This window comes from Bombina bombina, chromosome 1 (assembly GCF_027579735.1).
Source record: "Bombina bombina isolate aBomBom1 chromosome 1, aBomBom1.pri, whole genome shotgun sequence".
Lineage (NCBI taxonomy): Eukaryota > Metazoa > Chordata > Amphibia > Anura > Bombinatoridae > Bombina > Bombina bombina.
Genome location: NC_069499.1, coordinates 723,318,902 through 723,341,848, shown reverse-complemented (window position 1 = coordinate 723,341,848; position 22,947 = coordinate 723,318,902). Strand labels below are relative to the sequence as shown.

Genomic DNA, 22,947 nt, shown 5'->3' with positions numbered 1-22,947 from the left:
GATCATGCAGGGAATACAATGAGTTGCTGACTGAAATATTTGATGCATAGTAAAAGCGCCAAAAAACGGCCCCTCCCCCTCCCACACAGCAGTGAGGGAGAACAGAAACTGTCAGAAAACAGATTAAGCAACTGCCAAGTGGAAAAATAGTGCCCAAACATTTATTCACTCAGTACCTCAGCAAATGAAAACGATTTTACATTCCAGCAAAAACGTTAAACATAATCTCTAGTTATTAAACAGCTTTATGTATTTCTTACAGTGTAATTCTAGTGAAGTACCATTCCCCAGAATACTGAAGTGTAAAGTATACATACATGACATTATATCGGTATGGCAGGATTTTCTCATCAATTCCATTGTCAGAAAATAAAAACTGCTACATACCTCTATGCAGATTCATCTGCCCGCTGTCCCCTGATCTGAAGTTTACCTCTCCTCAGATGGCCGAGAAACAGCAATATGATCTTAACTACTCCGGCTAAAATCATAACAAAAAACTCTGGTAGATTCTTCTTCAAACTCTGCCAGAGAGATAATAACACACTCCGGTGCTATTTTAAAATAACAAACTTTTGATTGAAGACATAAAACTAAGTATAATCACCATAGTCCTCTCACACATCCTATCTAGTCGTTGGGTGCAAGAGAATGACTGGGAGTGACGTAGAGGGGAGGAGCTATATGCAGCTCTGCTGGGTGAATCCTCTTGCACTTCCTGTTGGGGAGGAGTAATATCCCAGAAGTAATGATGACCCGTGGACTGATCACACTTAACAGAAGAAAGAGAGAAGTAGACTTGTTTGGCCAGGCTGATATGATCTGAGGATGAATTTATAATGCAGGAAACCACTGATGTTTAGTAGTCCATGAACATCTCTGAAGATAGCGGGTCTGTTTTGTTTGCCATGGTTGTTGTCGAGTGCATGGTGCATGACAACAGTGGAGTGTGCAGCTTTGTTAAGTGTTGATTTTAGTGAAGAATTACACAGTAAGGCCATAAGGTATTTGCAATTAAGGGATTACATTTTGAAGAGTAGAGGTTTTAGTTGATCAGAAAAGTCTGTAAGGTGCAAGTAATTTAAATTCCTGTAAGATATCAGTTTTTTAGGTATTTGTGAGGATGCTGCAGTAAGAAAAAAAGAAAGACAGTTAGTAGATGGTGATCAGAGAGAGAAAAGGGGAAGTTATAGAACTTGGCAAGGGCACAGAGATTGTTGAAAACCAGATCAATTGAGATGAATTCCCATTGTGTTGGAGATGTTGTCTACTGGGACAGCCCAAAAGAGGTATTAAGAGATAGAGGTTTAGAGGCAGCAGGCATGTTAGGATTGTCAATGGGTATGTTGAAGTCACCTAAAATGAGGGAAGGGTTGTTACAAGAAAGAAAATGCAGAAGTCAGGCTCTAAAGTGGTCTACAAATTGTGATGCTGGGCCAGGAGGCTTTCAGATAACAGCAACATGTAGAGATACAGGAGGGAAGAGATGGATAGCAGGAAAATCAAAAGATGAGAAAAAAGGGAGAGGGTGAAGGAATGCAGTGGAAGGTATAGAATATTGAGTGACTAAAGTGCAGAGCCAAGTTTCTATGAGAGCTAACAGGTTGAGTTATTATGGAATGAATTTGTCATTAAAGTAAACTTGTTGTATACCGAGTATGCATTGTAAAAGGACCAAAATAATTCTGGGGTATTAACAGAAATTAAAGTAATGAGGATTATGTGGGCAAGATTTTGGAGGTGTCAATTGTGGTAGTGAGCAGAAAGAGGCAGAGGTTGAACCTGGGTTAGGCAAGACATCCCCAACTGCAAGGAGAAAAAATATTGTGAGAGAAAGAGAATATGGGGCCTATTTATCAAGCCGTCAACCGCAAATACACTGGAATTCCGCAGCGTAATTGTAGCGAGCTTGATTCCCCTTATTTATCAAAGCCTACAGACCGGCAAAAGTAGAATTTTGTGACGTAACATACGATCCGCCGGTCTCAGTCCGACACAGATCGATGCTTACGTCACTACAGATGTTTTGAATGCAAATTCGGCACTATCTGACTACTTTTGCTAGTTATCAAATAACTACCAGGTACGCTGGAGGCCACGGATGCCATAGGAATCAATGGGAGTGTGATGCAGCGAAAGCTTATGTTCGCTGCTGCCCAATATCCCATTGATTCCTATGGGAGAATAAAAGTTACGTTTACACCTAACACCCTAACATGTTCCCCAAGTCTAAACACCCCTAATCTGCTTCCCCGAGACCGCCGCCACCTACATTATACTTATTAACCCCTAATCTGCTGCCCCCGACACTGCCTAAATAAAAGTTATTAACCCCTATCCTGCCGCTCCCGGAGCCCACCGCAACTAAATAAAGTTATTAACCCCTAAACCCCTGGCCTCCCACATCACTACCACTTACTAAACCTATTAACCCCTAAACCCCCACATCGATTAAATCTCCTTTCCTCCAACCTTAAATTGTGACCTCGTCAGAAACAATTTCCTTGGAATTAACAGAGCTTCTGCCATCTCTGAATATAGGCCTTGAATATATTTATATAAAAAAAATCATGTCACCTCTCAAGCACCTTTTTTCTAAAGTAAAAAAGACCCAGTTTGACTAGTCTCTCCTCATAGGTTAATTTCTCCAATCCCCTTATTAGTTTTGTGGCCCTTCTCTGAACTTTTTCTAGTTCTGCAATATCTTTTTTTGCGATCGGTCCCCAGAACTGCACTCCATACTCAAGGGGAGGTCTTACCAGGGCTTTATATAGTGACAGAATTATGCTTTCCTCCCTTGAATCAATGCCTCTTTTAATACATGCTAGTATCTTATTAGCCTTTGAAGCCGCTGCCCTGCATTGTGCACCCATCTTTAGCTGGTTATCTATTACTACTGCCAAATCCCTTTCCTCCTCTGTTTGGCTAAGTCTTGTCCCATTTAAAAAATACGTTGCCTGCTTATTTTTACTTCCAAAATGTAGAACCTTGCATTTTTCCGTATTAAATCGCATTTTCCATTTACTTGAACATACTTCTAATTTTTGCAGATCCCTTTGTAATGAAAGTTCATCCTGCTCTGACCTAATGACCTTACTTAACTTCGTATCATCTGCAAAAATAGAGATGTCGCTATTTAATCCTTGCTCCAAGTCAATTATAAAAATATTACAAAGAACGGGGCCCAGTACTGATCCCTGGGGAACTCCACTGATTACCTTTGTCCAAAATGAGTATGATCCATTTACTACTACTCGTTGCTCCCTATCTTTTATCCAGTTATTTATCCATGAGCTAACATTTTCAGCTATTCCCAGTCCCTTAATTTTGTACATTAATCTATCATGTGGCACTGTATCAAATGCCTTTGCCAAATCTAAGTATATCACATCAACTGATTCCCCTTTATTTATATTTTTAATTACTTCCTCGTAGAATCTAATTAGATTAGTTTGACGTGATCTATTTCTCCTAAAACCATACTGATAAGAACTCATAATCTTGTTTACACGAATATGCTCATCAATATATTCCCTTCAAATATCTTCCCCACTATTGATGTCAGACTAACTGGTCTATAGCTTCCTGGATCATCCCTGCTTCCCTTTTTGAAGAGCAAAGCAATACAATTCCTTCTTAATTATTATTCATTCTGGAGCGACGGAGGTTCTATGTACTGTAGCAGGCTCTGACAAATGTGAATGCAATGTATATCTATATACCTATCTCACAATGTGAACCAGCCGTCCATGAGCCAACCACCTAAAGGTTCTGTGTAGTAAACAATCTTCAATAAAACAGGAACCAGACAGGATTTTTTTTTCAAATACAGGGGTCAAAATTTGTTGACGTTTCGGGGAGTAAACCTCTGAAAATCTGAGGAAGGGGAGGTTTACTCCCCGAAACGTCAATAAATTTTGACCCCTGTTTTTGATAAGATCCGGGCTGGTTCCTGTTTTTAATATATATATATATATATATATATATATATATATATATATATATATATATATATATATATATATATATATATATATATATATATATATATATATATATATATATATATATATATCAGAATTTATGCTTACCTGATAAATTACTTTCTCCAATGGTGTGTCCGGTCCACGGCGTCATCCTTACTTGTGGGATATTCTCTTCCCCAACAGGAAATGGCAAAGAGTCCCAGCAAAGCTGGTCACATGATCCCTCCTAGGCTCCGCCCACCCCAGTCATTCGACCGACGGACAGGAGGAAATATATATAGGAGAAACCATATGATACCGTGGTGACTGTAGTTAGAGAAAATAATTCATCAGACCTGATTAAAAAAACAGGGCGGGCCGTGGACCGGACACACCGTTGGAGAAAGTAATTTATCAGGTAAGCATAAATTCTGTTTTCTCCAACATTGGTGTGTCCGGTCCATGGCGTCATCCTTACTTGTGGGAACCAATACCAAAGCTTTAGGACACGGATGAAGGGAGGGAGCAAATCAGGTCACCTAAACGGAAGGAACCACAGCTTGCAAAACCTTTCTCCCAAAAATAGCCTCCGAAGAAGCAAAAGTATCAAATTTGTAAAATTTGGCAAAAGTGTGCAGTGAAGACCAAGTCGCTGCCTTACATATCTGGTCAACAGAAGCCTCGTTCTTGAAGGCCCATGTGGAAGCCACAGCCCTAGTGGAGTGAGCTGTGATTCTTTCAGGAGGCTGCCGTCCGGCAGTCTCATAAGCCAATCGGATGATGCTTTTAAGCCAAAAGGAAAGAGAGGTAGAAGTCGCTTTTTGACCTCTCCTTTTACCAGAATAAACAACAAACAAGGAAGATGTTTGTCTGAAATCTTTAGTAGCCTCTAAATAGAACTTTAGAGCACGGACAACGTCCAAATTGTGTAACAAACGTTCCTTCTTTGAAACTGGATTCGGACACAAAGAAGGAACAACTATCTCCTGGTTAATATTTTTGTTAGAAACAACTTTAGGAAGAAAACCAGGCTTAGTACGCAAAACCACCTTATCTGCATGGAACACCAGATAAGGAGGAGAACACTGCAGAGCAGATAACTCTGAAACTCTTCTAGCAGAAGAAATTGCAACCAAAAACAAAACTTTCCAAGATAGTAACTTAATATCTATGGAATGTAAGGGTTCAAACGGAACCCCTTGAAGAACTGAAAGAACTAGATTTAGACTCCAGGGAGGAGTCAAAGGTCTGTAAACAGGCTTGATCCTAACCAGAGCCTGAACAAATGCTTTAACATCTGGCATAGCTGCCAGTCTTTTGTGTAGTAAGACAGATAAAGCCGAGATCTGTCCCTTTAGAGAACTTGAAGATAATCCTTTCTCCAAACCTTCTTGAAGAAAGGAGAGAATCTTAGGAATTTTTATCTTATTCCATGGGAATCCTTTGGATTCACACCAACAGATATATTTTTTCCATATTTTATGGTAAATTTTTCTAGTTACAGGTTTTCTGGCCTGAACCAGAGTATCTATCACCGAATCTGAAAACCCACGCTTTGATAGAATCAAGCGTTCAATCTCCAAGCCGTCAGTTGGAGGGAGACCAGATTTGGGTGTTCGAATGGACCTTGAACAAGAAGGTCCTGTCTCAAAGGTAGCTTCCATGGTGGAGCCGATGACATATTCACCAGGTCTGCATACCAAGTCCTGCGTGGCCACGCAGGAGCTATCAAGATCACCGAGGCCCTCACCTGATTGATCCTGGCTACCAGCCTGGGAATGAGAGGAAACGGTGGGAATATGTAAGCTAGGTTGAAAGTCCAAGGAGCTACTAGTGCATCTACTAGAGTCGCCTTGGGATCCCTGGATCTGGACCCGTAGCAGGGAACCTTGAAGTTCTGACGAGACGCCATCAGATCCATGTCTGGAATGCCCCATAATTGAGTTATTTGGGCAAAGATTTCCGGATGGAGTTCCCACTCCCCCGGATGAAATGTCTGAAGACTCAGAAAATCCGCTTCCCAATTTTCCACTCCTGGGATGTGGATCGCAGACAAGTGGCAGGAGTGATCCTCCGCCCATTGAATTATTTTGGTCACTTCTTTCATCGCCAAGGAACTCTTTGTTCCCCCTTGATGATTGATATAAGCAACAGTCGTCATGTTGTCTGATTGGAACCTTATGAATTTGGCCTTTGCTAGTTGAGGCCAAGCTATGAGAGCATTGAATATCGCTCTCAGTTCCAGAATGTTTATCGGGAGAAAAGACTCTTCCCGAGACCATAGACCCTGAGCTTTCAGGGATTCCCAGACCGCACCCCAGCCCACTAGACTGGCGTCGGTCGTGACAATGACCCACTCCGGCCTGCGGAAGCTCATTCCCTGGGACAGATGGTCCAGCGTCAGCCACCAACGGAGTGAATCTCTGGTCTTTTGATCTACTTGAATCATTAGAGACAAGTCTGTATAATCCCCATTCCACTGTTTGAGCATGCACAGTTGTAATGGTCTTAGATGAATTCGTGCAAAAGGAACTATGTCCATTGTTGCAACCATCAATCCTATTACTTCCATGCACAGAGCTATGGAAGGACGAGGAACAGAATGAAGCACTTGACAAGAGCTTAGAAGTTTTGATTTTCTGACCTCTGTCAGAAAAATCCTCATTTCTAAGGAATCTATTATTGTTCCCAAGAAGGGAACTCTTGTTGACGGGGACAGAGAACTCTTTTCTTTGTTCACCTTCCATCCGTGAGATGTGAGAAAGGCTAGAACGATGTCCGTATGAGCCTTTGCCTTTGACAGGGACGACGCTTGTATTAGAATGTCATCCAAGTAAGGTACTACTGCAATGCCCCTTGGTCTTAGAACCGCTAGAAGGGACCCTAGCACCTTTGTGAAAATCCTTGGAGCAGTGGCTAATCCGAATGGAAGAGCCACAAACTGGTAATGTTTGTCCAGAAAAGCGAACCTTAGGAACTGATGATGTTCCTTGTGGATAGGGATATGTAGGTACGCATCCTTTAGATCCACGGTAGTCATAAATTGACTTTCCTGGATGGTGGGTAGAATCGTTCGAAAAGTTTCCATTTTGAACGATGGTACCCTGAGAAATTTGTTTAGGATCTTCAAATCCAAAATTGGTCTGAACGTTCCCTCTTTTTTGGGAACTACGAACAGATTGGAATAAAATCCCATTCCTTGTTCCTTTATTGGAACTGGGTGTATCACTCCCATCTTTAACAGGTCTTCTACACAAAGTAAGAATGCCTGTCTCTTTATTTGGTTTGAGGATAAGTGAGACTTGTGGAACCTTCCCCTTGGGGGTAGTTCCTTGAAATCCAGGAGATAACCTTGAGAAACTATTTCTAGCGCCCAAGGATCCTGAACATCTCTTGCCCAAGCCTGAGCAAAGAGAGAGAGTCTGCCCCCCACCAGATCCGGTCCCGGATTGGGGGCTACTCCTTCATGCTGTCTTGTTAGCAGTGGCAGGCTTCTTGGCCTGCTTACCCTTGTTCCAGCCTTGCATTGGTTTCCAGGCTGGTTTGGGTTGTGAGGCATTACCCTCTTGCTTAGAGGATGCAGAATTAGAGGCTGGTCCATTTCTGTGAAAAGGACGAAAATTAGGCTTATTTTTAGCCTTAAAAGACCTATCCTGTGGAAGGGCGTGGCCCTTTCCCCCAGTGATGTCTGAAATAATCTCTTTCAAATCAGGTCCAAATAAAGTTTTACCTTTGAAAGGAATGTTAAGTAATTTTGTCTTGGATGACACATCCGCTGACCAAGACTTTAGCCAAAGCGCTCTGCGCGCCACAATAGCAAACCCTGAATTTTTTGCCGCTAATTTTGCTAATTGCAAAGCGGCATCTAAAATAAAAGAGTTAGCCAATTTAAGTGCGTGAACTCTGTCCATAACCTCCTCATATGGAGTTTCTCTACTGAGCGACTTTTCTTGTTCCTCGAACCAGAACCACGCTGCCGTAGTGACAGGAACAATGCATGAAATTGGTTGTAGAAGGTAGCCTTGCTGTACAAAAATCTTTTTAAGCAAACCTTCCAATTTTTTATCCATAGGATCTTTGAAAGCACAACTATCTTCGATAGGAATAGTAGTGCGTTTGTTTAGAGTAGAAACTGCCCCCTCGACCTTGGGGACTGTCTGCCATAAGTCCTTTCTGGGGTCGACCATAGGAAATAAATTCTTAAATATAGGGGGAGGAACAAAAGGTATGCCGGGCTTTTCCCACTCTTTATTTACTATGTCCGCCACCCGCTTGGGTATAGGAAAAGCGTCGGGGGGCACCGGAACCTCTAGGAACCTGTCCATCTTGCATAATTTCTCTGGAATGACCAAATTGTCACAATCATCCAGAGTAGATAACACCTCCTTAAGCAGTGCGCGGAGATGTTCTAATTTAAATTTAAATGTCACAACATCAGGTTCAGCTTGATGAGAAATTTTTCCTGAATCTGAAATTTCTCCCTCAGACAAAACCTCCCTCATGGCCCCTTCAGATTGGTGTGAGGGTATGACAGAACAATTATCATCAGCGTCCTCTTGCTCTTCAGTGTTTAAAACAGAGCAATCGCGCTTTCTCTGATAAGTAGGCATTTTGGATAAAAGATTTGCTATGGAGTTATCCATTACAGCCGTTAATTGTTGCATGGTAATAAGTATTGGCGCACTAGATGTACTAGGGGCCTCCTGCATGGGCAAAACTGGTGTAGACACAGTAGGAGATGATGTAGTATGTTTACTCCCCTCATTTGAGGAATCATCTTGGGCAATATCATTATTTGTGGCAGTACTGTCCTTACTTTGTTTGGACGCTATGGCACAATTATCACATAAATTTAAATAGGGAGACACATTGGCTTTCATACATATAGAACATAGCTTATTTGAAGGTACAGACATGTTAAACAGGCTTAAACTTGTCAACAATGCACAAAAAACTTTTTAAAATAAAACCGTTACTGTCACTTTAAATTTCAAACAGAAAACACTTTATTACTGAATATGTGAAAAAGTATGAAGGAATTGTTCAAAAATTACCAAATTTTCACCACAGTGTCTTAAAGCATTAAAGGTATTGCACACCAAATTTCAGAGCTTTAACCCTTAAAATAACGGAACCGGAGCCGTTTTTCAATTTAACCCCTATACAGTCCCAGATACAGTCTTTGCTAAGACCCAACCAAGCCCTGAGGGGAATACGATACCAAATGACGCCTTCTAAAAGCTTTTTCAGAGATTCTTAGATCCTCACACATGCATCTGCATGCCCTGCTCTCAAAAAACAACTGTGCATTAATGGCGCGAAAATGAGGCTCAGTCTATGACTAGAAAGGCCCCCTGACTGAAAAAGGTGTCCAATACAGTGCCTGCCGTTTTATAAACGTTCCCCAAGATTATAAATGTCAATTGTTAGCCTAAATTTGAATAATATGCACAAATAAAGCAATCGATTTAGCCCATAAAAATGTCTACCAGTTTTTTAGCCCATAATAAGCCCTTTATTCTGTTTGTTTTTGACTAAGAAAATGGCTTACCGGTTCCCATGAGGGGAAATGACAGCCTTCCAGCATTACACAGTCTTGTTAGAAATATGGCTAGTCATACCTTAAGCAGAAAAGTCTGCTAACTGTTTCCCCCAACTGAAGTTACTTCATCTCAACAGTCCTATGTGGAAACAGCAATCGATTTTAGTTACTGTCTGCTAAAATCATCTTCCTCTTACAAACAGAAATCTTCATCCTTTTCTGTTTCAGAGTAAATAGTACATACCAGCACTATTTTAAAATAACAAACACTTGATAGAAGAATAAAAACTACATTTAAACACCAAAAAAACTCTTAACCATCTCCGTGGAGATGTTGCCTGTGCGGAACCTAGGAGGGATCATGTGACCAGCTTTGCTGGGACTCTTTGCCATTTCCTGTTGGGGAAGGGAATATCCCACAAGTAAGGATGACGCCGTGGACCGGACACACCAATGTTGGAGAAATATATATGTGTGTGTGTGTGTGTATATATATATATATATATATATATATATATATATATATATATATATATATATATATATATATATTCACTATTCCAAAAGAGAGAAACACGAAGAGGACACAGTAGTGTCTTCTCCAAAGAAAGACAGGGATTTCAGCACGCCAGAAAAAAATATATTAACTCTTTAATAAGAAATATGGACAGAGTCCCAAATAATTATATATATTGAAATTGGTGCACCCCTCCCCAGCGCAAGCTGGTCGGCGGCTGGGTCCCCTAAATCAAACCACACATAAATAATTAATAAATGAATTTTATTACAAGTGCAAAATATCAAGTGTTTCAAAATATAAAAAACACATAGAAAAAACTGGCCAGCTCACAATAGTTGCTTACGATGCAAAAATGGTAACCTTTAATAAAGTTAGTACAGGGTTATTAAGCAACACCCCAAACCAGTGGGTAGCCCTGTGGTTACGTTATGTACTTTCTTTCCATACTTAGAAGTATTAGGCATAGATCCTCAGGTATTTATCTCATGATAACAAATTTTCCAATCAGTTTGGGTTATCCTCTGAGAGAGAGGTGTTGCCAATACTATCCTGCTGTTTTCTAGTTATTTTGCATGGATCCCCTTCAATATCCATGGTAGCAGATTCCTGTGTAACCACAGGGCTACCCACTGGTTTGGGGTGTTGCTTAATAACCCTGTACTAACTTTATTAAAGGTTACCATTTTTGCATCGTAAGCAACTATTGTGAGCTGGCCAGTTTTTTCTATGTGTTTTTTATACTTTGAAACACTTGATATTTTGCACTTGTAATAAAATTCATTTATTAATTATTTATGTGTGGTTTGATTTAGGGGACCCAACCACCAACCAGCTTGCACTGGGGAGGGGTGCACCAATTTCAATATATATAATTATTTGGGACTCTGTCCATATTTCTTATTAAAGAGTTGAAATCCCTATCTTTCTTTGGAGAAGACACTACTGTGTCCTCTTCGTGTTTCTCTCTTTTGGAATAGTGAATCTATGTGTGTAACAGGGTCTGCACCCACGTATATATATTATACATTATATATTAAATACTACTCCCCAATAATTTAGTATATATATATATATATATCTTTGAATTTATGGATTTTGGCCCTGTCAAAATATTTAAAGGTACATGAAATCCAAACTTTTTCTTGATTCAGATAGAGAATGTACTTTTAAACAACTTTCTAATTTACTTCTATTATCAAAATATCTTCATTCTCTTAGTATCTTTGTGTTGAAATAATGCTCAGCAGCCTGAGACACTACATGGCAGCAGTTTTGCAAGAATGTTATTTGTTTGCAGGAGCACTAGATGGTAGCACTATTTCCTGTCATGCAGTGCTCCAGACACCGGCTTAAACAAAGTATACCATGGTAAAAAAACAAATTTGATAATAGAAGTAAACTGGAATCTTTTTATAATTACATGCACTGTCTGAATCACAAAAATAAGAAAATGTTTGGCTTTCAACATTTTTTTTTAAACTCGACTTTCATGGAGCATTTACTTACACTGATAACACATGCATCTTTTGCTCTCCCATCTGAAGTAACTGCACAACCTATAGGAAATCCAGGACTGCAATATTTTTGTCCATCCTCCACATCATAGCACCAAGTCACCGGCATGTTATCTATGATCCTGAAAAAGATACCAAACCACATGTAGATATGAATACAAATTGTTCATATTATTTCTAAAATTATTTTGAAGATAAAGACTATTCTACAAATGAACACAAAAGTTAAAAAAACGGGCAAAGTATGTTTAAAGAGACATATAAATACAGGTATACTCCGCTCATACAGCGGGTTAGGGACCGGTGCCCCGCTGTAAAGTGAAAACCGCCTTAAAGTGAAACAAGGCAGTTTTAGCTTTCTTTTCACTTGCCAGTGTGTTTAAAAACTTGAAAACGTGTTTGAACTAACATATTAGGGGTGCAATAGTGCTACGTTTAGTTTAACACTAGCACAGCATTCAATAAATACTGCATCTGTAAAATAGTGATAATTACTGTATTAAAATTTGCCAGACTATAGCACTGAAACACATATTGCACTGTAATGCTGTAAACAGAGTGAACTAAGCAAACCAAAATGGTGCCAGATACTTTTCTCGCAATCTCACGATTATTACAGCACTGTTTCAAAATCCTTAGAGGTTGAACTTCAGCTCCACAAAGTGCTGTATTAGCGAAGCGCTGTAAAGTGAGGTATACCTGTATATAATTTGTATATATTTATTTTTTAGCACATTATGGCATGATATTTGGTAATGTTTTTTGCTACTCACCAGTGATGTTGATAATTGAGTTTTATTCCTTTCTTTATGAATTCCAGGAGATTGATATTATCTTTGGGTTTATATTGTTTAGTACAAACTTTCTTGCAGGTCTCATTTTTATTAAACGTAAACTGCCAAAAGACAAAATTAAAAATGTTTGAATTGAAACTATTTTTTTAAAATCTAACTTTATTTTACAAAACAATTTAAAAGGGACATTTAACACCTGAATTGCTAAAACCTACTTTATCTTATTAATAAAAACAAAATAAATCACTGCTGTCTATTTTATCTGTTTTTCTTACCCCAAACTGTTGACAAAGATTGTTTTGAAGTACAGTGTTGATCCAGTGCTTGATTCTACTATGTAAGCTGCCATATTGTAACGTACGTTACATGGGCACAGCAGTCACATGCTCATGATACAGTCACGACACAAACGGCATATTATTTGTTACATATACTTAGAGAATCACATCAATTTGCAGAGTGTGAGCTGCAGTTTCTGAAGATACTTATTTATCTCTTATTATAAAAATGTATTAGCTTTCCCCCTCTATTTATATACAAACATATGCAGCACAACTGAAATAAAATGCATTATATGCACTGTTTATGTTTTTAATGACCCCCCCCCCCACACACACACACACACACACACACACACAGTTTTACTCTTCAAACTGCCCACAAGTTTCATGCTCTAAGCAAAAGCCGTTTGCAGTGCACGGCTTCAGGCACTATTGTCATAAATCATTTCTAAGCTCCATGAGGGAGAGAGGGAGGGGGAGAGGGAGGCTCTCAGACACGCTTAGGGCTAGATTTATCAACGCTGAGGCGTACAGGGTCTGGTGACCGCTGCTTGATAAATCCCGGCGAGCAAGTTCTTGAGAGAACTTGCTGCCGTAGGGGCTTAATAAATCTAGCCCTTATTGTACTCTGTGCAGAAGATTTCTGCTTCTCATGATCTCTCCTGCTTATCATTTAAAGCACATGTACCAGATAACTGATCAGTTAGTAATGATCTTCTGTTTATTTAGCAGTGTGATCTGCTCCTGTCACACCCTCTGCCAAGACACTGTCACTAGAGCAGAACTGTGTGTGATCAGAGGGTGTGACAGGAGCAGATCACACTGGTAAATAAAACAGACAATCATTACTAACTGATCAGTTAGCTGGTACAAGTGCTTTACATAAGCAGTATATCCAGCGTGTCGGAGAGCCTCCCTCTCCCCCTCACGGAGCTTACAAATGACTAACGACATTGCAAACAGCTTTTGCTTAGAGCATAAAACTTGTGGGCAGTTTGAAGAGTAAAACTGTGGGGGGGGCATTAAAAACAAACAGTGCTTATAAAGCATTTTATTTCAACTGTGCTGCATCTGTGTGTATATAAATAGATGGGGAAAGCTAATACATTTATACTGTGAGTGACAAATATGTATGTTCAGAGACTCACATGCTGCAGACAGATGTGATTCTCTAAGTAATATGCTGTGCGTGACATGTGACTGCATCTTGAGCATGTGACTATTGTGCCCCTAAAACGTACATTACAATATGGCAGCTTACATAGGAAATCAAGCACTGGATCAACACTGTACTTCAAAACAATCTCCTTCAACAGTTTGGGGTAAGAGGAACAGATAAAAGACAGCAGTGATTATTTTATTTTTATTAATAAGAAAAAGTAGGTTTTAGGGATTATTAAAAAACAGGTGTAAAGTGTCCCTTTAAAAGCAGATGAAACCCCCTATTTTTCATTAATAGAGAATACAATTTTAAACAACTTTTCAATTTAAATCCATTATTGAAGTTGCTTTGTTCTTAACCCTTGTTGAAAATCATACCCGAGTAGGCTCAGAAGCTAGGTGCTGATTGATGGCTGCACATATATGCCTCATCATTTGCCTACCTGATGTGTTCAGCTAGCTCACAGTAGTGCACTGCTGCTCCTTCAATAAAGGATACCAAAAGAATAAAACAAAATTGGATAATAGAAGTAAATTGGAAAGTTGGTTAATATGTAATGTCTGAATCATGAAAGGAAAATTATTGGGTTCATGTCCCTTTAACATGCCTTGATTAGCTAGTAATATTTAAAAACAAAATGTAGACAGACATATACATTGTAAGACTGTTTTAAATTCCATAATAAGGCAAGAAACAGAAAATTTATGCTTGTCTGATAAATTTATTTTTTGACACGATGAGTCCACGGATCATCTTAATTACTAATGGGATATTCACCTCCTGGTCAGCATATTGCAATGCTGAGAGCTCTGACACTCTACAAGCAGAAGAAATAGCAACAAGAAAAAAAACTTTCCAAGATAACTTAATATCTAAGGAATGCATAGGCTCAATGGTCTCAATGACCGATTCAGAAAAACCCAGCTTGGATAATATTAAACGTTCAATCTCCAAGCAGTCAGCTTCAGAGAAACTAGATTTGGGGGAAGGAAGGACCCTTGAATTAGAAGGTCCTTCCTCAACGGAAGTCTCCAAGGTGGCAGAGATGACATGTCCACCAGATCTGCATACCAAATCCTGCGAGGCCAAGCCGGAGCAATGAGGATCACCAATGCCCTCTCCTGCTTGATTCGAGCAATGACCCGAGGAAGAAGTGCAAACGGAGGAAATAGGTATGCTAGACTGAAGGTCCAAGGCACCGCCAGAACATCGATAAGTTCTGCTTGGGGGTCCCCTGGACCTCAACCCATAACTCGGGAGCTTGGCATTCTGTCGAGATGCCATGAGATCTAATTCCGGCTGACCCCACTTGAGAATCAGACTGGAGAACACTTCCGGATGGAGTTCCCACTCCCCCGGATGAAAGGTCTGCCTGCTCAGGAAGTCCGCCTCCCAGTAGTTTACCCCTGGGATGTGGATCCCGCCCACTGAATTATCCTGGTTACCTCTGTCATCACTAAGGAACTCCTCGCTCCTCCCTGATGATTAATGTAAGCCACTGACGTTATATTGTCTGACTGGAACCTGACAAACTGTACCGAGGCTGAGGCCAGGCGAGCATTGAAGATCGCTCTTAGCTCCAGGATGTTTATAGGAAGAACAGACTCTGACCGAGTCCAAACTCCGATCTTTTAGGGAACCCCAGACTGCTCCCCATCCTAGAAGGCTGGCATCTGTTGTCACACTCACCCAAGATTGTCTGTGAAAGCAGGTCCCCTGGGAGAGATGATCCAGAGACAAACACCATAGAAGAGAATCCCTTGTCTCCTGCTCCAGTAGTTTTCGAGGAGACAAATCCGCATAATCTCAGTTCCATTGCCCAAGCATGCTTAACTGCAGAGGTCTGAGGTGGAACCGAGCAAACAGGATGATGTCCATTGACGCCACCATCAGCCCGATTGCCTCCATGCACTGAGCCACTGATGGCCGAAGAGTGGACTGAAGGACTCGACAAGTATAGATAATCTTTGATTTCCTGACTTCTGTCAGAAAAATCTTCATTGATAGGGAATCTATTATAGTTCCCAAGAAAGTTACCCTTGTATTTGGGACTAAGGAACTCTCTTCCAAATTTACCTTCCACCCTTGAGATCGCAGGAAGGATAACACCATGTCTGTGTGGGATCTTGCTTGTTGTAACAATGGCGCCTGGACTAGGACGTCGTCCAGATAGGGCGCCACTGCAATGCACCGTAACCGAAGCAACGCCAACAGCGATCCCAGAACCTTAGTAAAAATTCTGGGGGCTATGGCAAGACCAAAGGGAAGAGCTACAAACTGGAAATGTTTGTCCAGAAAAGCAAACCTTAGGAACTTGTGATGAACCCTGTGAATGGAAACATGCAGGTATGCGTCCTTTAAATCCACTGTTGTAATAAATTGACCCTCTTGGATCAAAGGTAGAATAGAACAAATAGTTTCCATCTTGAAGGACGGCACCCTGAGAAATTTGTTTAGACTCGAGATCTAAAAAATAGGCCTGAAGGTTCCCTCTTTTTTGGGAACCACGAACAGATTGGAATAAAATCCCAGACCCTGTTCCTGTACCGGAAAAAGAACATTCACTCCCAGATTGGAAAGGTCTCTTACACAGTGTAAGAATGGCTCTATCTGTAGTCCAGACAAAGAATCTTAAAAGCAGAAACCTGCCTCTGGGAGGAAAACTTTTGAACTCTAGTTTGTATCCCTGGGACACTATCTCTACTGTCCAGGGATCCTGAATATCTCGAACCCAAACCTGAACGAAGAAGGAAGTCTGCCACCTACAAGATCCGGTCCCGGATCTGGGGCAGGCCCTTCATGTTGTCTTTGATTCAATAGCAGGCTTTTTGGATTGTTTTCTCCTATTCCAAGACTGATTGGGTTCCATGACAGTTTAGATTGTTCCTGCTTGGAGGAGGAAGAATTTCCCTTTAAACTTCAAAAGGAGCAAAAATTACCCTGTCGTCCCCTTTTGTTTGTTTCTCATATCCTGAGGGAGAAGATGACCCTTAGCTCCCATAATATCAGAGATTATTTCCTTTAAGCCCAGTCCAAACAAGGTCTTCCCCTTGAAAAAAATCACTAAAGGCTTAGAGACTTAGAGGATACCTCCGCAGAACAAGGTTTTAACCATAAGACTCTGCGAGCTAGAATAGAGAAACCTGAATCTTTGTTCCCAGCTTGATATCTCTTAAAGGGAAGAATCCGTATCAAAGGAATTAGCCAATTTAAGATCTTTTATCCTATCCTGGATTTATCCAGGGGAGTGTCTGTCCTAATAGCATCAGGCAACGCATTAACCAATATGCAGCCACACTAGTGACGGTAGCAATGCACACAGCTGGCTGCCATTGTAAGCCCTGGTGTACAAACTCTTTTTTAGTAACCCTTTGTCCATAGGATGATTTTTTTAAATTTATTTTTTTAATATAAATTTTGCAGGATTAACTACGACCGAGGCGTCGCTGTCGTCCAATGTAGCTAAAACCTCTGCGAGTAACAGACGGAGGTGTTCTAGCTTAAACCTAAAAGATACAACTTCAGCATCAGCACGAGGAATTGCACTGTGTCAGAAACTTCGCTTGATGAATGTCTGTTTTTCCTCTAACGTTTCCCTGCAACATCGGAAAAGCAGACAACGCATCAGAAGACATAAGAGCGAAGTCTTGTAAAGTAACCCCAAAATTAGTTATAGAGGAAGCGCAGGGCACTGCATGTGAGGGCAATAACATTTGGGACTCCTGAGGAAAAAATTGCATATATTGAACATTGTAATTAAATTTCTGGACAGCATTCTCTTTGGAAAATGTCTCAGAAAAAAAAAGGAACAGCAACAGAAAAAGAGTTGGTGGTTCCACATTGGCATCAACACAAAAACAAGTGAACCTCTGTATGACCTCTTGGTCCTTTCATATTCACAAAAATCCAAGATCTCCCAAAAAAATTTTTTTAATCCCTTGAGTGCTAACGACGGCTCTGAGCCGCCGCAGAGTTTCCCACTCATGTGCCAACGACGGCTCAGAGCCGGCAATCGTGCCTGTAGAGTGACAGGCATCGCCGGGGCTTCCAGTTTTGCGTGGTGACGTCACCGTGCAACTTTATTTATACTTAACAATGTTAAGTATAGGAGCAGGGGGCATGCTGCTTAGAAGCCTGTATCTCAGGCATCAAAGCAGCTACAGACCCCCAAGACCCACCTTTGGAAAGGTAATCGCCTAACCTTCCCATCAGTGTAAGCCTTGGGGGTCTGTTTATGCAACCGCCGGGAGATGTGTAACACCACAATTGATAGCTTGCCCAGTGCCTGCGTCTAGCTGACGCATATAGTCTCCTAAGTATAAAGGAGAATTTATGTCTGATCAAAATAAAGTGCCCAAAGCATTAAGGGCTTCGTTATATGTCCCATATTTACAAAGTGTCCGTCCAACTTCTTCTGAGTTTTTTCTTCTTTTAACCCCAGAAATAAGTCAGCACTTACCTCATATTCTGCCCGACAGCAAAGGCAGCTCCCAGGTTTGAGAGGTCCTATTCCTCACATGGACCTGTGAATTAAGAGAAAATACTGAGTAATATGCCTCAGATTTTTCAGAGTTAGGGCAGCATCAGTCCCACAAGTTCCCATTGCTCTAAAGCCACCAAAGCTCTACACCCCAGAACAAAGCAGCAAAATCTTGTAGTACTTTAAAAATAATAAACTCTTGATTGAAGAATCTATTCTAACACCTCACTTTACCACTTCCTATCACTAACGTAGGCAAAGAGAATGAGTGAAGTGGGAGGGAAGGGAGGAGCTATTTAACAGCTTTCCTGTGGTGCTTTTTGCCGCCTCCTGCCGAACAGGAGGTGAATATCCCATTAGTAATTAAAGGGCCACTAAACCCCACATTTTTATTTCATGATTCAGATAGAGAATACCATTTTAAACAACATTCCAATTCACTTCCATTATCTAATTTGCTGCAATCTTTAGATATCCTATGTTAAAGAAATAGCAATGCGCATTGGTGAGCCAATCACATGAGGCATCTATGTGCAGCCACCAATCAGAAGCTACTGAGTCTATCTAGATATGCTTTTTAGGAAAGAATATCAAGAGAATGAAACAAATTAGATAATAGAAGTAAATTAGAAAGTTGTTTAAAATGGTATTCTCTATCTGAATCATGAAAGAAAAAAATTGGGTTTAATGTCCCTTTAAGATGATCCGTGGACTCATCGTGTCATTAAAAAGAAATAAATAGAATGTTTTATATTGTACCTTTGTAATGTGTATAATCCCTCAAAATAGACAAGCAGCAGTTATTTAAAGAGACACTATGCTATAAAATGCGTTTACAATTATTGTGTTCCAACTCACTAGTTATACTTACTGCTGAGTATTTATATGTATGGGAAATTAAAACCATCACCTAGGACATGCCCATAACAATGGGCTAAGCCTGGAAGTATTTATGTTAGATATTAAAATGCTAACTAAAGTTTGGGGGCTGAATACACACAAGCAGGTATTTCACATACAAAATCCCTTTCCCCACTGGGAGATTAATCAGCGTTTTTGTCTCCTATTTAGCTTTTCTACAGAAAAAAAAAAAAAGTAGCTGTTTGCAAACAATTAAATACACAACAGCAGATAACATTTTGAAGTACAATGTCTCTTTAATCCCCTGGTTGCCAAGGGAACACACAGTTGTGCAACACAAGAGAAATACATTTATCAGGTAAGCATAAATTTTGTTTTCTCTTGTAAGGTGTATCCAGTCCACGGGTTCAACCATTACTTGTGGGATACCAATACCAAAGCTTTAGGACACGGATGAAGGGAGGGACAAGGCAGGTACTTAAACAGAAGGCACCACTGCCTGTAAGACCCTTTTCCCAAAAATAGCCTCCGAGGAAGCAAAAGTTTCAAATTTGTAGAATTTAGAAAAAGTATGAAGGGAAGACCAAGTCGCCGCCTTACAAATCAAAACAGAGACCTCATGTTTAAAAGCCCATGTGGAAGCTACCGCTCTAGTAGAATGAGCTGTAATTCTTTCAGCAGTCTCATAGGCTAAACGAATTATGCTTCTTAGCCAAAAAGAAAGAAGTTGCCGAAGCCTTTTGGCCTCTCCTCTTTCCAGAGTAGACAACAAACAATGCAGATGTTTGACGAAAATCCTTAGTAGCTTGAAAATAAAACTTTAAAGCACGAACCACGTAAAGATTGTGTAACAGACGTTCCTTCTTTGAAGAAGGATTAGGACACAGTGACGGAACAACAATTTCCTGATTGATATTCCTAATAGATACTACCTTAGGAAGAAACCCAGGTTTGGTACGCAAAACTACCTTACCTGCATGGAAGATCAGATAAGGGGAATCACACTGCAAGGCAGATAACTCTGAAACTCTTCGAGCCGAAGAGATAGCTACTAAAAACAGAACTTTCCAAGATAAAAGCTTGATATCTATGGAATGCAAGGGTTCAAACGGAACCCCTTGAAGAACCTTAAGAACTAAATTTAAACTCCATGGCGGAGCAACAGGTTTAAACACAGGCCTGATTCTAACCAAAGCCTGACAAAACGCCTGAACGTCTGGAACATCAGCCAGGCGCTTGTGCAAAAGAATAGACAGAGCAGAAATCTGTCCCTTTAAGGAACTAGCCGATAATCCCTTTTCCAATCCTTCTTGGAGAAAATATAGTATCCTGGGAATCCTGACCTTACTCCACGAGTAACCCTTGGATTCACACCAATGAAGATATTTACACCATATCTTATGATAGATTTTCCTGGTGACAGGCTTTCGAGCCTGAATCAAGGTATCAATGACCGACTCGGAGAAACCACGTTTTGATAAAATCAAGCGTTCAATCTCCAAGCAGTCAGACGCAGAGAAACTAGATTTGGAACTAGATTTGGATGTTTGAATGGACCTTGGAGTAGAAGGTCCTGCCTCAGCGGCAGAGTCCATGGTGGAAAGGATGACATGTCCACCAGATCTGCATACCAAGTCCTGCGTGGCTACGCAGGTGCTATCAAAATCACTGACGCACTCTCCTGCTTGATCTTGGCAATCAGACGAGGGAGGAGAGGAAACTGTGGAAACACATAAGCCAGACTGAAGGACCCGGGCAGTGCTAGAGCATCTATCAGCGTCGCCTGGGGATCCCTCGATCTGGACCCGTAACGAGGAAGCTTGGCGTTCTGACGAGACGCCATCAGATCCAGTTCTGGTTTGCCCCATAATTGAATCAGCTGGGCAAATACCTCCGGATGGAGCTCCTACTCCCCCGGATGAAAAGTCTGCCGACTTAGAAAGTCCGCCTCCCAGTTCTCTACTCCTGGGATATGGATAGCAGATAGATGGCAAGAGTGAACTTCCGCCCATAGAATTATCTTTGAAACTCCCATCATTGCCAGGGGACTCCTTGTTCCCCCCTGATGGTTGATATAGGCTACAGTCGTGATATTGTCCAACTGAAATCTGATGAACTTGACCGCAGCTAGCTGAGGCCAAGCCTGAAGAGCATTGAATATCGCTCTGAGTTCCAGAATGTTTATCGGAAGGAGGGCATCCTCCTGAGTCCACGAACCCTGAGCCTTCAGGGAGTTCCAGACCGCACCCCAGCCCAGAAGGCTGGCATCTGTCGTCACTATAGTCCACTCTGGCCTGCGGAAACTCATTCCCCTGGATAGGTGAACCGGAGATAATCACCAGAGAAGAGAATCCTTGGTCTTTTGATCCAGATTTAACAGAGGAGACAAATCTGTGTAGTCCCCATTCCACTGATTGAGCATGCAAAGTTGCAGTGGTCTGAGATGTAGGAGGGCAAACGGAACTATGTCCATTGCCGCTACCATTAGGCCGATCATTTCCATACACTGAGCCACTGACGGCCGAGAAGTGGAATGAAGAACACGGCAGGAAGTTAGAAGCTTTGATATCCTGACCTCCGTCAGAAAAATCTTCATTTCTACTGAATCTATCAGAGTTCCTAGGAAGGAAACTCTTGTGAAGGGATAAAGAGAACTCTTTTCTCTATTTGTTTCCACCCTTGAGACTTCAGAAAAGGCCAGAACAATGTCCGTATGGGACTTGGCAATTTGAAAAGTCGACGCCTGAATCAGAATGGCGCCGTGGCTAACCCGAAGGGAAGAGCCACAAACTGGTAATGCCTGTCTAGGAAGGCGAACCTTAGGGACTGATGATGCTCTCTGTGAATCGGAATGTGTAGATAAGCATCCTTTAAGTCCACGGTAGTCATATATTGACGCTCCTGGATCATAGGGAGGATGGTTCGAATTGTCTCCATTTTGAAGGATGGGACCCTGAGAAATTTGTTTAGGATTTTGAGATCCAAGATTGGTCTGAAATTTCCCTCTTTTTTGGGAACTATAAACAGGTTTGAATAGAAACCCTGCCCCTATTCCTCTCTTGGAACTGGGTGGATCACTCCCATAACCAGTAGGTCTTGAAGGCAACATACGAATGCCTCTCTCTTTATCTGGTTTGCAGATAACTGTGAGAGATGAAATCTCCCCTTTGGAGATGAACCTTTGAATTCCAGAAGATAACCCTGGGAAACAATCTCTAGTGCCCAGGGATCCTGGACGTCTCTTGCCCAAGCCTGGGCGAAGAGAGAAAGTCTGCCCCCTACTAGATCCGGTCCCGGATCGGGGGCTACCCCTTCATGCTGTCTTGAGGCAGCAGCAGGCTTCTTGGACTGCTTCCCTTTGTTCCAAGTCTGGTTAGGTGTCCAGACTGGTTTGGACTGGGTGAAATTTCCCTCTTGTTTTGCAGTAGAGGAAACCAAAGCTGCGCCACCCTTGAAGTTTCGAAAGGAACGAAAATTATTCTGCTTGGTCCTTAATTTGCTGGACCTATCCTGAGGAAGGGCATGACCCTTTCATCCAGTAATGTCAGAGATGATCTCCTTCAGAACAGGCCCGAATAGGGTCTGTCCCTTGAAGGAGATGTTAAGAAGCTTAGACTTTGAAGTAACGTCTGCTGACCAGGACTTAAGCCATAGCGCCCTGCGCGCCAGAATGGCAAAACCTGAATTCTTAGCCGTCAGCTTGGTTAAATGAAAAACGGCGTCAGAAATAAAGGAATTAGCTAACTTAAGAGCTTAAATCCTATCTAAAATATAATCTAACGGGGTCTCCACCTGTAGAGCCTCCTCAAGAGACTCGAACCAGAAAGC

At 41.2% G+C, this 22,947-nt stretch overlaps 1 protein-coding gene across 1 annotated transcript in view; it reads right to left on the bottom strand.

The window, feature by feature from the left end:
• LOC128645912 (transmembrane 9 superfamily member 2) overlaps positions 1-22,947 on the bottom strand; it is a 662,966-nt gene that overhangs the window by 530,199 nt on the left and 109,820 nt on the right. Inside the window, exons 4-5 of the mRNA XM_053699233.1 lie at positions 12,315-12,436; positions 11,534-11,663 (exon numbers count right to left, since the gene is read on the bottom strand). Of these exons, the coding sequence (XP_053555208.1) occupies positions 11,534-11,663; positions 12,315-12,436 (252 nt within the window). The remainder of the gene's footprint in view (positions 1-11,533; positions 11,664-12,314; positions 12,437-22,947) is intronic.